The 16,283-nt window shown below is 36.8% G+C and overlaps 1 protein-coding gene across 1 annotated transcript in view; it reads right to left on the minus strand.

Moving 5' to 3' along the window:
* SHC3 (SHC adaptor protein 3) overlaps nucleotides 1-14,873 on the minus strand; it is a gene marked incomplete at both ends in the record, with an annotated part of 58,781 nt that extends 43,908 nt beyond the window's left edge. The window contains one exon of the mRNA XM_082336085.1: nucleotides 14,334-14,873. Within this exon, the coding sequence (XP_082192211.1) occupies nucleotides 14,334-14,873 (540 nt within the window). The remainder of the gene's footprint in view (nucleotides 1-14,333) is intronic.
* Nucleotides 14,874-16,283: the final 1,410 nt, after the last annotated feature.

The raw sequence follows: 16,283 nt of genomic DNA on the forward strand, positions 1-16,283 counted from the left end.
AACAGTGGCTCCTCATCCCGATCACAACAAATGACCCAGACACAGAAAACCTCCTGAGTTCTCCGTCACCTAGATTCTCCCATTAGCAAAGCAAAATGAAAAGGAAAGAAGGAAAGATGGAGAGTGTGCTGAATAACAGTGGGGATGCATTACATGTTACTCACAAACCTAGCAACCTTCTTCAGGGGCTATACTCTTAAGCACAGTTACCTTTAACTGCAGTCATCTGCCAATAATGCTGTCTTTAACAACAGCTAATACTGACCGTTATTTACAGCACTCACATAAGTTTGCATAAATTTTTTTTCCAAGTCGTAATGATTTAAAATATGATGTGCTTATACAGCAGCTTGAAAAGCATAAATCCTCTCGCCAGTTACCAGGAAGACTTTCAAACCTTTTTGAAGCAGGTAAATGGTTCATTTAGTCAGGCTAAATATCAAGGCAACCTATGTTTTTAAATCACGTCGAATAAAAAGATTGCTTTAGAAGGAGGGGTACTCTGAAGACATCTCTACATAGGGAAGACTGAAGCTGTCATGCATATTCCATCAGTACAGCAGACAAGAGGTAGGATATGAGCTGATGTCATGAGCAGTTATGAGGACCGAAGACTGTAGGAAGCTCCTAAGGCTGAATTTACACTTGAAATCTTTAAAATATAGAGTTACTGCATTCATACTGAAAAAGAGTATATATAGAGGGACTTTATACATATGATGCTAGTCATTGAACTAAGGGTGTGGCTCGGCTACCCGGACTGGGACATAGATCTCGGTGGGAACTTCGTAAATCTTTCTGGACTCCAGCTAGCCCGCTGGAGTGCAGGAGCCACTCCTGAAGCCAAACTAGAAAAAAAGGTAGCAGTATAGGAAGGTACTTCTGTCTATCACCAAAAAGTCAACATTTTCTGAAGACCTGCACTATAATGTGCAATACACTTTTTTCTTTTTTTTTTTTTTTTTTTTTTAACCTTAACAGCTGCCCAGTGTTAAGAGGGTGTTTGACAAACCTCAGGCAAACCTTTTCCTGGTAGGTGTAGAACTGCTGTATGTTGTCCTGCCATCACCGTGGCAAACATCCCACCCCAACTCTGGCACCACAGAAGTCTGCAGGACACCCTTTCACTGCAGGTGTTGCTGAAAATGCAAAGCCCTCATCGGGCAGATGAAGCAGCCTTTAGCAAATACTGGCTACCATCAACTGAGCAGATGGCAGTGCAGTGGGAAGAAGGTCTCACATGCACACAACCGTTCAGATTTATGTCAGTGTACCTAGATATTTTAAGCAGAAGGATGGAATGGAAGATTAGTTCTGTGACATTTCTAATGTAGAGTGAGTTACAATATTAGAAAAAGCTGTGGGCAGAAGCAAGACTGGATATTCAGAGAGAAATAAATTTGTATGAGCAGTAGTCACAGAGCTTTAAGTCAGCTGCTACAGATTTCAGTTTCTCTGGTAGTTTGGGATATAAATATTTGCCTTTAAATGCTCTGCTTAGCTATCAAGTAACATGATATTGAGATCTTACCTAACATGATTGTTATTCTCCCAGCCATGCCATAGACTCCTGCCCTTCCCTCCCCTTGGGGCAAGACACATCTTCAGGACTACTTGAAGACACAGATCTCTGAGGGTACCTGATGACTGTGCTCTACCAGCGTATGCTGAGGGATTTGCTCTGTACCTCTGCCCTGTGCTTCCCCGGTACCTGCACAAAGGCATACCTGCTCAGTGGAGCAGCAATCCTGCATGAAAGAAACACTGGCATCCTCACTCTGAATGAGAAAAAGGCCCTATATTTAGACAATGTCAGAATCTAACACCAAAAATGTGTCATAAACATATGCTGTCATGAAAAGCAGAAAGGCACTCTTCTGTGCTTTCATACTTCTGCAGTTGGTAATTTTTATACCAGTAAGTAATCACGTATAGAGCTTTATAGTGAATCAATATTTCCCCCAAAGGGTTTTTTCTCATTAAAGAATGCATGTTCTAATCCAGACAGAAAACTCTAAGTAAGGATTGATTGAATGGAAATGGAACGGAAAAATCTAAAAACAAGTCTTCTTCAGGGTTCAACTACAAATAAGCCTTGACCCTTTGGCTGTAAATTTATCATCACAAATTGCTCCACAAGACAAGTAAACCAACAGAGCTTCTGAACGAGTACAAATGATGATGGATATGACTGTCAATAGGTTTGTGTTTCTTTTGGAAATAGGCAGTTCACTTCTTCAGTAATGGGTGAGAAGGGAACACAGTTCTCCCAAGAATACCTCCAGGTTTGGCCAACACCTAGCTCTCTTCTACTTCCTCTTGTACAATAACTGGTTTCTGTCATATAAAAATATTTTAAATGTCCCTATATATGGAGACTTTAACAATTCTTAACTGGTGAATGTTAGCCTACTCTTTCAATGAACTGCCTTATCTTGTTTGAACACAAGACTCGGGTGTGCACAACTGTGATAATAAAGGGATTTAGGAGGCAAACACATGTATTTTGTGCATCAGATCAGTATCTCCCAGAAATTACTTCTACGATTTATACACTTTGATTTGTTAATTAACACATTATTTTTAGTATAATTCAATGCTATTTGGCAACTTATGATGTTTACAATGTATTGCTTGTCTGTTTTGTTCTTTGAACTGAATGCTTGGATTTTCAGTAACAGGAATGCTGCTAAAATTATGCTATTAAACTATTTTGGTAAAAGAGGTAACCTTCATAAGCTCTTGATTTAATTGTCATAGTAGAGTTATAAAACATTTTCATAAGAGGCTGCAGGGAAATAAGACTTTCTCGGTATGTCTGTGCCTTGATATATTTTGATTCACTGCACCAAAAAGAAACAGTGTTTGTTTAGCATACAGAGTACAAAATAATAAAAAGAAAGGTCACGTTTTAAAATTTTCACTGCATGACTGTGAGTCACTGCATATTTGCTAGACGTCTAGCTTTAATCATGTAAATCCTTTTACAGTGAATTTCCTGAAGATTTTCATAAAGGCTTTCAGTCATAAGTAAAGCGAGACTTCCAGAGGGATTCTGGGATCAACTATGAAACAAAGTGCCTAGCATTGACTAATTAATACTGAAAGGCTGTGAAACTTTTTCATCTAAATAAATTCATCCTAAGTCTAACCCACTGCCAGTAGAAAAATCAGCTTCTAAACAAAGGAAGGCAACTATATTGTTCTATTTCACACGTCTTTCTTGCACTGAGTTACTTAAATGATAAAAAAGAATCAATCCGCCTTAACGTGACAAAAAATAATTTTTATTTATATATACCTACTTTTATTTATATATATTATATATATGCATCTATGTATTTTTTATATATACACAGACCTTGAAATCCTATATGTTGACTTCAAGCATGCACAAATATACAGTGCCACTGTTATTAAGAATGCTTATCAAGAATCCTTAAGTCTAAAAAATTGCTAATTTTTTATTATTTCTGAAATGCAGTATATAAAAACTTATAACTATTTTAAAGTTCTGGTGGGAAGCTATATATAACTATTAATAATCTGACAAACACAATTATGTATAAAAAGATATCAAGATTTGCCAAGACGGAAAAAGCTGGAAATAGGCTATTCCTTTTTCTCCCACAGAGATTAGAAAACCTATCAAGTCCTTTTTCAGTAACTAGGGATTCATATAAACAAAGAGGCCTTGGAGAAGATATGAACACCTGTTGAATGCCTCCAAATCTTGTTGATGATGAGGCACAGAGAGAGCACAGCATTTGCAAAAGAAAATATACTTATGTGCCACCAATATCAGGACAGAAGGATAGAAGATAGAACAATATTAAGCAATACTTTCCATGTCTGCTAACACATCGCTGAAGTTTGATGAAGATTTTACGTGACTATTATCAGTTGCTGGGGAAAAGAGATATCTGAAGAAAAGCTGTGCAACAACGTGGAATATTTTCACCATATTTCAGAGTATAGTTTTCCTCTGTTGATAGACTGTATTTTCACTTGATTTTACTAGAATAAACTGGATTTTTTTCTACTTTTCCTGGATCAGAGTTGCAGACAGGCGTAGTTGCAGAAATCTCCACAAAACATGAGAATATGGGGCACCTTAACAGTAAGAAAACAATTTAAAAGTCTATCCCATAAACCTCCATAAGAAAAGAAGAATCCATTGCATTTGGTATACATCTACAATTCTCACAAGATATTAATAGTGGTTTTATGTTTGTCCCCTGTGAAAGCATTCTGGCAGCATCTCACAATCAAATCATACAGTAATGATTCAGAAACCCTTAAAAAAAAAAAAGGCCAAGGATTCAGCTAGGGGAGGAAGAATATATTTTATCTTATCTTGAAAAGCAATTTCTTAAGTCAACTCTAAGGTCTCATTTCTTGCTAGTAAGGGGAAAGATACCACTGGGAAGAAAATTTTGCTTCCGACAATTTTCTAATCTCCATCTCAAATGGGGTGGAAAACAACGCATCTTCAAAGAAAATACCTTTTTCTTATTTCTTACTTGTATGTGGATGAAATAAGATTGTCAACATCATGCTCAAAAATATTCACACAGTACAGATGCTAAATGGACTGGGCTTTCACAACATTCTACAAAAGTCCCATATCGGTAGCTTTGCACATACAATATTTCTTACGTTCTTATTTTACAGATGTACGTTTTTGCACACAAAACCTCAGAAATGCTAGAACCAGAAGCGCACACACTGGACAATGATTTATTGTATTATTTTAAATGTAAACACATTCTGCATTATGCCTCAATTTTTTGTATGTGCCAGAAGTTTTCTTTAAAAAAGGCTGCATTTGGAAAAAAAACTTTATTTCTATATTTTTCAGGTTTAATTTTAAAAATACATAATACAGGGTGAATGCAATTACTGCAGTGTGATATTAATCAGTGTGAACCATTTAGAGTATGCACTGCAGTATCACAGATGAATTGTTTGATTTTCACAGTTGCGTACTTTAATTCAGTGAACACTTTCCAGACTGTTTTGCTTGCTACCTTGAATATCCACTGATATATTTCCCTTGAAAGCACCATGCAGATTAGTTCTAGCAGCTTATGTTCTGCATCAGAATTCCTTTAACACAGACATGCAAAAACTTCTGCAGCCAAAACCTAATCTTCAATAGTTGAAAATCATAATTAGACATTTGAAACTGTAAATATATCTAGTTATTAAAGAATTTCTATTGGACACTGTAAATATATCTAGTTATGAAAGAAAAATATATATATTCAATATATATATGGACACTGTAAATATATCTAGTTATTAAAGAATTTATACTGGACACTGTAAATATATCTAGTTATTAAAGAATATATATATATTCAATATATATATATATGGACACTGTAAATATACCTAGTTATTAAAGAATTTATACTACCTCAGTCATTAAGCAGGACTGCTTGATGAGGAGTATTATTAAAGCACAGACCCAGAAGATGGAAAAATCTAACAGGTACTTTTCCACTGTGCCGAATATAAACCTATGCTAAGTATCTGAAATGCTATATGGCTATGCTTTCAAAACTGTACATTTGGAGGTGTGATTTAGGAAGGACCTGTCACTGTTAAAGCTGTAAATCCAAAACATAGAGGGAGGAGGAAGGAATCTTTTTTTATATCAATGCTGCATGTACTTCTGGTCTTCATCACAAGAGTCCAGCAATTAAAACACATCTTTTTACTGAAACTTTACCAATCTTTAACTTTCTTATGCTTAAGCTATAGTTACTTGTGTATAGTCACAGTAAGAGGGCCCAAAAGATGGCCTCCAATGTGCAGAACAGAGGAATAAGGCAAAAGACATCCCGGGTTGGATTTAAAGCATGAAAAAATCTCTCAAAGGTTTGCAGCGTAAGGCCAGGAAGAATCCCAGCAGAGCAGCTCCAGGGGGCTGGGGGAACCGTCAGGCCCTAATGGCCCCCACCAGCCTCGCCTGGGACCCCTCCCCAGCACCCCTGCCCAAAAGCCCCAAGGACAGCGTGAGCTCGGGACGGACCCCGCAGCTCCCAGCTTGTGCCCCCTGCACTGAGCAGCCCTGCTCTTCCAGTCCTTGAGGGTTCATATAATGGTTCTATTTACTTAGTGCTTTCTGCTTTTTTTATGGCTATAAAATTAATTTACAAAAGGTTCACAATGACAGAAAGATACATCTTCAACAATCAGTATTTTAAGTTTTCTCTTCCATAGTGGGCCTGCTTCATGTGCAGGCTATTTATCCAGTGTAACTATTGCTGTAACAAATCAATGGTTACAGAACAGTCTCAGATCCAGGGGTAATCTACACTACATAAATAACAGTATTTTAAGTAGTCTCAATCTTGTTTCAACTTGAAAAGTCTGCTGCACCTAACTCTACAGGCTGCGCATCAATTCTACTTCTTCAGATGTCTCTCACATAACTTACTACTCTTTCTGCTTATCGTTGAGCAACCTGAATTGCAATTCACAACGCTGATCTAAAAAATACGTTCATAAATACTGCTCACTTCAAGCTCACAACATATACCAGACTAAATCTCTAATGTAAACAAAACCTATCTTCTGTCTTGCTGTATCCAGGGTATTCTCCACAACTCTGATCCTACAAAACATCCATACATCCTATGAACTTTGAGCTTATAAACAATTTATTGTCTTTTACAAAACATTTTTAGGTATGCATTTCATAGGGAATCTTCTATTCTCCCTGTCTGCTGTGGCATGCACAGTGTGCACAGTGTGCTGGACCTCCTTTGACAACTATTACAAGTGCATGAGAGAAGACCATTACTCAAAGGTAGTGTCTGCTGACCTGGGCAAAGCTGTCCTTCTGTCCCTTCAAAATTTCTACTCCAATTTCTATCATATCTTAGCACACTCTTAGGTGTTGTCTAAGCCTCACCTCCGTCAACAATTTCCTGGACACCCTCAAGCAAATGACTTAAATCTTCTACATCTTTATTTCCTCTTCAGTAAAATCAAAAGCTTGATACTTTGCATTAAATAGTGCCTTGTATTAAAGCTTACAAACAAACATCTCTTTGTAGAACATAAGGATCTATTAACAATGAGTGTTTCACAGGAGCTAGGTATTATTCTAATTATTATTATTATTATTATTATTATTATTATTATTATAAAACCTACAGTAGAGTGAGCCAGACTTCATTGCCTTCTTAACATTGCTGAAGTGCTGTACAAGAAACAGGTTCAATGCATCTGCCAGCGCAGCTTGATTTCATACCAGGCCCTTGTAAAGCTCATTAATTCTGGAGGTTTTTATCATGCCTGAGTGTTGTTAAGGATAACAGTCACCTAGGAACAGGACCATACTGGCGACTGCCTTCATAGTTTCTGTCTCTGACCCAAGAAAAGGCTTTGGGTAGATTCAAAATACTTTGCTGATATGTTCTTAACAGTTTATTGTGGTGTCTGCACTGCAGCTTCACACTTAATTATTTCCTTTCAGAAGAAGACTCTGCACAGTTTATCCGCCTGGCCTTTTATCTTCACTCCTGCTCAGAATTTAGAAAAAAGTAAGTAAAAATGAATGACCCTGTAGCATGTGCACTCAACATGTGGTGACAAAACATGTCCCCTACATTCAGTGGCAAAGGCGGTGTTTCAGAAACATTCTAATTTCTCAGGAAATTAAGGGTATTTTTAAAGTGTCCTGTGGTTAATTAAAGCAGCTTGTCTATAAGAAAAGAGACAATTCTGTCTCTGATAATTACTTCATCAGAGGTAGGCAGTGTCAAATGTCAGTCAGGATGCTGGCATCCAATGAGACATGCACTCCCTTATATAATTCCTATGCTAATAAGAGCCAAAAAATGGGAATAAAGGCATGTTAGTACCACAACATATCCAGAAGGATGGAAATGATGCTGAGCAAGTTAAGATAATATCTTAAGAGAAAATACCTCTCTTTCAGTCTTGTCCTTATTATTTAAGATATTTGGTCTACTTATGTCTCTAATTTCAGGATTTGTTCTGAGATAACAAAAAAAGACAAAAATCCCTGTTATCACAAATATAATGTGACGGTGCTGTGGAAAAAAGGCCTAGACAGCTTTTTCTGTTTATCTGACATTAATTTCTTTGTGTCTCCCTATATCCTCTTTGTTTTTATCTTTTATTTTTTGCTTGCCATTCCTGTGTAATTTCAAAGGGCCTTTTTTAGTGTTTAAAGTTTTAGCTGTGACTTGGATTGTCTGAGTCAACCTTTTAAGACTGAAATCTTTCCTGGCCCTATTTGAAACCCTTATTTGAAAAATCTAGGGGAATATCTATCACTTATTAAACAAACATTCTAGAGTACTGTTACTAAATTGCGCCCAATCCCCCTCCAAAAACAAGTGATGACTAGAAAGGTGGTTGCACTGAGTCCCATCATTATTCCCAGCACAACTCAAATGGACAAGCTCTGCCTCAGACCTGCCTGGAGCAGCCAAAGCTAGAGCTGCATCGCGTTTTATCACAAATATATAGAATCAAATGAAATATGAATATTGCATGACTATGTAGAACTGCAGAGAAGCAATACTGAACCCCTCTCTCTCTCTACAACTATGGAATTTGTTTCAATGCTTAGGGGAGTAAATCACCCTGAAAGAGTGTCAGTAGCTGGGAAGGCTGGCTGTCCCTGGCACCATCCCAGGGCAGATCTGCTTTTTTTCCCATTGCAAACAACAAGAAAATTTAATATTGATACTTTGTGCATTCGCTTCAACTTTCTACTATAAAATGAAGCCAGGCTGCAGCAAAGTAAAGCTGGTGTGTTAATGGAGACAAGGTTCCTCAATGGATTATGTGGGTAGGGGACACAGGAATGCCCTGCCACTGGGACAGAGGAGCGCCTTGTCTCCAGCAGCGAAGAAAGGTATAGGTTTTCCCTGAAGATCTCGGTTCATCTGTGTGTTTTCTTTACGTTTGTAGCGGCAGATACTTACATTGGGCACATGGTATTCTTACTGTAACCATTATTTGAAGACAAGCAAACAAACCAACAATCTAATTTCCAAGGAAAAACAGAGAACAAATTCTGACTGAATGCATTTTTACTTCCTAAACTGACCAGCTAAATTCATTTGTGGATTTTAAAACTGTAAATAACTAGCAGGACTGTATAATTTTTCCTTTAAAAAATACAGTTCTGACTTGAACTATTAAAATCTATATTAACAGTGCCCAAATTGTGTCACTCATGAAATAACCCTAGGTGTGGAAATTATGCCAAAGCTTCCAAGGCATTTTGCAAACACTCCAAATGTACGGCAGACCAGACATTCATGTTGAGAGTTGAATCCTTCAGCACCAAAATCATTACGTACTTTGCTTTCTATGAAAGGTGTGCAAATGTACAGTAATAGTACTTGATTCATGTAATTAGAATAATATTATAATTAAAGACTCTACTGTATGATTTTTGCTTGTAGGATCTGATTTAATTTCTGTAAGAAATGCTCTTTTCAGATCAGTGGGCTGTACAACAGTCCCACAATGTTTCAGATCCATGGAGCTCAAAAAAGAGGTTTCCAACAGAGCAACAGGCATCAGTATTGTTGTTTCACAGCCCAAAAAACAGTGAAAGAAAATGCGAAGGATACTAACTGACTGCAAAGGAATATGGCATACTAGGAGGGATTAATTGCTAAAACCAATGCTGTCTTTGTCACTTACTTCTCTCTCCCCTAACCTGCATTCATGCAGCTTTAAAATCGACGGTGATAAGCCAGTTTTGTAAGCCTTTGAGCTCTGGCTAACACTGTTTGGGTGCATGGGTTGAGGATAACAGACTCTGAACTGAAGGATCAGTATTCAGTCCTATTATTACCATATGGCTGAAACACACAACCCACTTCTTAAACATGTAAACCTCATTACAAACAGGATGCTTTAGGACTGTGTTCCTTATTATTAGAATCACACGCAAGAAATCCTACTGAGTATGTTTTCACTTGGGCCATGTCAAACTATCAGCAATTAACCATTAACACCACCGCAACTTGACTCATAGAAGCAGAATTTAAATCTGATTAAAAAAAAGACCAAACAAAAAAACTTTGCACAAATTTTTCTATAATGAAGGAAGATAAATTTAGCATCAACCAAAAAGAGAAACTAAGAAGTCTTGCTGTAATGTTAATTTTCTTTTTTTTTAACAAGTAGATTGTAAATTTGACTTTATGTCTATTTAAAGGAGTAAAAAGGAAGCAAGAAACCCTCTTCATTTTTTCTTACAAGCTATGCTGGATACCTTTCAAACAGGTGAGCAAAGAGTACCACCACAAAGCCACCAAGCATTGGTATCTTGCTCTCACTTCAAACCAGAAGCAAATCAATTTTTGTCAGAGCAGAAAGAAAAAATGAGAAACATTCTTCCAAAGAGCCCTGAAGTCTTCCAGGGGAAGGCCGCATATGTTGCAGTTTCCACCATGTTAGCTCCACTTAAGGCTGAGCTTCGCAGTCTGGGTTAGCCACTACAGAGAAAAGTAATTGTGTAAATTCTCTGTATACTTGCAGAGATCTGCTAAAATCACAGCTGCCCTGTGTGTATGGTGAAGGGAATACTATAGTACAGAATAAAAGGATGCAATAAGAGCATGCAACACAGCAATTCACTTCATCCTTAAGCACATACTTAACTTGCAGCATATAGGAGTAGCCTCAATTATTTCAATGAGAATATTCCCATAAACAGTGTCATGCGGAAATGTTTGCAAAACTGAAGCCTTTACTTGGTGATGTGTTTGAACAGTTTCACAAAAGATGTGTATTTCACTCATCAGATGTAAATCGCTGTTATCCCCTCCCAAGACATGAAAGTGTTAAAATGCTAAAGAAATAATTGTAGTTAGGATTAAACTATTTAGATACTTTGCTATAATATTAATAATTTAATGTGCTTTTCACTGAAATATTATTTGCCTGGCTTGCAGTGCTTCTTTTAGATGAAGTCCTTTTTCCTTCCTATGTCTCAGATACTATCTTTGTATCTGTTTTTTAACACTAGATTTACCCAGGTCTGTTCTATACCACTGTCTTGGTTTTACAGTTCATAAGCTCTTGTGGATATACTGTATATAGGGTTATAAAATTATGCTATAGTATTGTTGGTTTATTTAGTTTCAAACTGCTAAGAAACAGCATTTTAAGCTCATCACTTGTTACAAAACCCAACTGCGAGTTACCTAAAGACAGATATCCATTTGCCTCTTGACTGTTGATTATGCTCTTAATTAAATGTAACAAAACCCCAAACGTCTATGCCATTACCCAATTAAACTCATCAGTAGACATTTATTATTGGAAACAAACAGATTTCATTGAAACATTTAACTACTGTTACATTATACAGTTTTACACTTTTTTATTATATGTATTTGTTTTTCTGACAACATGAACATTTATAATCACTCCCTATAGTAATCAGTCCCTCTATGGTGAAAACACTGAGTGCTTCAATGACTTCCATCACAGCAAACTATTTCATTTTTTTTTCATTAATCCATAAACTGTTCAGTAGTAATGTTAAGTAAAATATCAGTACCTCACCACTTTATGGCCCCTAATATGGCTATGGTCATTGTCTAATTTGTTACAATTTTTTTTTTTTTTTTGTGAAAATTTTCCCATTAAAATAATATATAAAAATGCAACATGAAATCCACAGGGAGAAAAAAAATATAGAAAGTGTCAGCATTTTTATGGCTGAAGGTAATTCCATCGCAGCAGACCATGAAGATCAGAACACAGCTCCTGTTTACCATAATCCTATACCCATTTTTAAGCGTTAGAGTTATGCTGCCCATTTAAAAAATTGTTAATATGTGAAAATGTGGAGACAGCAGTAAAGTTACAGATTTGTCATACATTGCACATAGGAACTTTGTGTCTCTTACTTCAGAAGATTCCAATGTGAGTTATCAAACTGCCCAATAGTTACGATTTACCCTGTCCCATAGGTCATTTTCATGTTTTGAATGTGGATTAATGAGAAAATGGTAACCCAGTGCACATTTACACACAAAATGATGAAAGCTTTACTGGTTAACAACAAATCTAATTTTGTCTCATTTAACTAATGGCATATGGAATTTTCTGCAAGGCATATGGTACTAATTAAACATGGTATGAGTCCCCCAGATAGTCAATATAGCCATGAGGTATCCAAGGAATGTTTCCCTTCAGTGTACATTATCTATGTATTGATTTGATGGTCTGAATGCATAAAAGCCCTGGGAACTAACAATGTTTAATGATGTGGGAACTGCACTTCTATTCTTATCTGCAGTTGCTGAGGAAAATTCTGAGATACTTAATGAACAGGCAAATTATGAACCAACCAGTTCATTCATTCATTAACCACTGATTTTTATATTTACTTTTAACCTTTGTTTTTACATTTAGAGCACTGTTCTGTGACTCTGTATGCCAGAGAGCACAAAGTTAAAGATATCACCCTATTTTTTTAATAGAAACAATAACCTAGATTCCATACATTTTAATGACATTAACAACCACCTACAATGTAAGTTGTATGGTGCTAATGGTTTATTTTGAAAATTCTAATATACATAATGTGTATAAATACACTTTCATGTATTTGATACCAGCTGCACTAATTAAAAATATTTGTTCTACTGTCAGTGTTAGATATGGGTTAATTATAAACTTTAAATATAAGTCCACTTGTATATAATTTTAATTCTCTTTTCAATTCAAGGATATCAGCTGCTTCTAGCATACAGAAGGTCAACCACTGAAAAAATTAAGAGAATGAATACTGTGTTTGTTCTGCTTCATAATGATCACTTCAGGTAAAACAAACAGCAGCAGTGAATTCTCACAGTCATTATCTGCCTACTTACAATAACCTAAGCAAAATAAGAAATGAAATAGCTGAGTTCCCCGAGCTCACAGGAACATGGTAAATGACCTCCCATTAACCAGAATATTTCCATGCAAAAAAACGATGGGGTCTCAACACCACTGTATCTAGCATCAGTGGGTTATTTTTATCGAGACACTTCTCGAACAGTAACAGAGCAGCAGTTTGTGTTCTGAAAGGTAGCACTGACTCTTTTGTAGATCCAGTAAATCTCAGAGTAGTAAAAAAGACAGTACAATTTCAATAGGTTTCTGAATTGGCCAACTTACTCCATCTACCATCACTTGCAAAATCTACCACCACCACTAACAGAAAGAAACGAAAACTGCTTCCTAGTGCTCCAACTGTTAAATATGCACTCTGCTTTTGATAATGAGACTTGAGAAAAACCGGTGAGAGTTAAGCAACAAGGCTGTCATTCAGTTGTAAAGCATCCTGATATAAAGTCACACTGTGACTTTTATACCCAAAATAAGATGAGATTAAAAACAGACCTGTAATCTTATTAATAGTCTGCTACAAAACAGTTTAACACTTAAGATACAAAAGCCACTCGGCAAATAAAACATGGTGACTGAAGAACGAATTCTGGACAATAATGTTATTTTTACACTTCCTGCACACTGTGCTGGAAGGTGTAACCAGAATCTTACCTGACTACAAAAACATTGCACATACCCTTCTCTCAAAGGCTCTAATTTAACAGGTCATTTCAAAATACTTTTAAAGCATATGGAAATATTACCCTGTAAACTTGGGATTCTCTGCTCTTGACATGCTGTATCAATGAACTGAAAAGAGCAATAACGTTTAAGGTGGCTGAATTCTCATTATGTAAAACAAGCTGCATTTTCCTGCTCTACCCACAACAGTATTTCTATTTGTGGAACATGATAAGAATTGCGCTCTGTGCCTTGCTGCTCTAAGATTTCAAATACAATTTCACTTTAAAAACACACATGTCCTTAGAGGTATTTTCAAACTGAAATATCATGCAAGATTAACAGTTCTTCACACATCAAGGAGTCTTTCTTTCCTCCTGTATATTGCACCAGACATATTGAAAGCCTATGTATCCAAGATATATACAGTATGCTAGGTAACACTGAAAACCTAAATTCAGATGAAGGAAAAAAAAAAAAAAAACAAAAAGTAAGAAACCCAGCTTTTAGCTTAGGAACAGTATTTTTACACAGCTGTAGAACATTATCTGACAAATAACCTATTTGCAGGTTTGCTCTAATTTAACAAATTAACACAGCTTCCCAACCCTGCCTTCCTGCATTTACATACCATGCATTATGCACAAAAAAAGGAATATACAAATAGAGATCCTTTCAGCCTGTCTAGCCTGTCATCAAAACCAGCAGAGAATTTTTCATTGATAAAAACAGAGAAAGGAAGAAATCAGACCAACCTTCACAATGTATGTCACACCAGGTCCCAGGATCTTCTCACTCGAGTGCAGCCATCCTCGAGAGGGTTTATTGACAAAGCTGCTACTTTGATTCCAGTCTTCACCTCCCGGGTGCATTTCCTCTGACCGTGTTTTTTTCCCCATACTCATCTTGCTCACGTCCTGCTGAGAACACGAAGTGGCAGAGACAAGGTTACATGTGTTGTCTGAAGCCCCTGCTGCTGTGCTAGAAGCACTCGAGCTTCCCTGCAACTTGGAGACAGCAAGCTCCTTTACTGCAGAGGAGAGGTTTTTGATACCCAAAAGGCTGCCCGTGTGTGAGAGTTTCAAGTGGGACACTTTATGGATGAGGGTACACAGGGTGGTGGGTCCATCTTCTTGGTCCTTGCGGAGAACCTCTGGCGAGACCAGGTATGAAGGTGCTGTTGAAGTCGTAGCAACTGCTGAGACCTTGCTGTTCATGGACAAATTGTGAATAAGATCATCAACTGATGTCACCGAATCATTCCTGAAGCGGTTATACTTGGTACGTTGAAGCATGCCCTTCTATCTGGTTTCCTGCATATGTTCTGGCAAATCTGATGCCAACGCAGGAGATGCCTGTGCTAACATAGCAGGCGATTCATAACAACACGGACGGATAACAAGATTTTGGGGTAAAAAAGAAAAGAGTATAAGGAAGAGCAAAAAAATATATATTTTAAAGAAATTTCTTATGGTTCCCTGTTAAGGTTGGGTGAAGTAACAGTTTTCTATGACAGAGATCCCAGTCCTGCTTAGAGCTGCCAACTCGCTCACAGCAAAAGCATGACTCACACAAATGAGAAGGACCCTTTTCAACAAAAGGCTCAGTGAACACTGCAAATCACTTCCTGTAGCAAAAAAAAAAAAAAAAAAAAAGAAAAAAAACCATCCACCCACTTACAGCACACTAGCACCAATCAATTCTCAAATTTCCTTTTCCTATCTTCTCAAACAGATATTTCCTTCCAACCTTTAATTCCTCCCCCCCACCACCACCCTTTTGGTACCAAAGGCAATTACCTTTAAAACTGAATTAGCAGCCTTTATGGAACACCACACTTTATTCTTCTGTTTAAATGTTCTTCCACCTCACATATTTGTGAATCTATAAAGAAGCCACAATTAGGTAGCAAATATCTGGATAATATTTACACATATATAGCCCCCCCCCGCAAAACACAGACACCTTAAAGGTTTTCAGAATACCTTTAAGCACACAAGTATTTTGCAACAGACAACAGAACTAAAGAATATACATATTTTCTTCCACAAAAGCAACCTAACAGACTTTACAAGTGCCTTTGTGTCAATGCTATCTCTCATGGAAACTGTTACATCCAATTTTTAATAGAGAAAGAAATCCTTCTCCGCTGTTACTCCACAACAACCTTCTATTTTAATGCAGGAATTAGATAAAGTACCTATGTGTGAAGAAAAGTATTTTTCTGATATCCAACAACAGGCTTAACAGATGTTTTTTCTTTCACCACTGATATTCACTCCGAAGAAAAACATGAAGAGGATCTTCAGTTCACTGGAATATTTGGTTTAATTCTGAAAAACTGAAAAAACCTAAAAGAATATTCTAAAGTCCAGGTAGCAGCAAACTGACATCCTGCAGTTAAAAATAAAAAAATGCACCAGGTCTTATTAAGCATAAATGTCAGCCACAAACACTTGATCTGAGAAGCAGCAAAACATGCAGAAAGCAGATATTTCATTTCTCCTACATTTTTTTGAAAAATACGAAATGTATACAGCATTGTGATACACAATGCCCATCACAAGCCATATGGCTCTTTTCTATAAATTGATCTTTGCAAAACATCTTTTGGATGTAGGACAATACACTGCATTATAAACAAATTCAGACCAGAGAAGCTGCATAGTGCAAAGGTTTTTTTAAAACAAATGACTAACTGCAGC

The sequence above is a fragment of the Platalea leucorodia genome, assembly GCF_965183815.1.
Source record: "Platalea leucorodia genome assembly, chromosome: Z".
NCBI classification, from domain to species: domain Eukaryota; kingdom Metazoa; phylum Chordata; class Aves; order Pelecaniformes; family Threskiornithidae; genus Platalea; species Platalea leucorodia.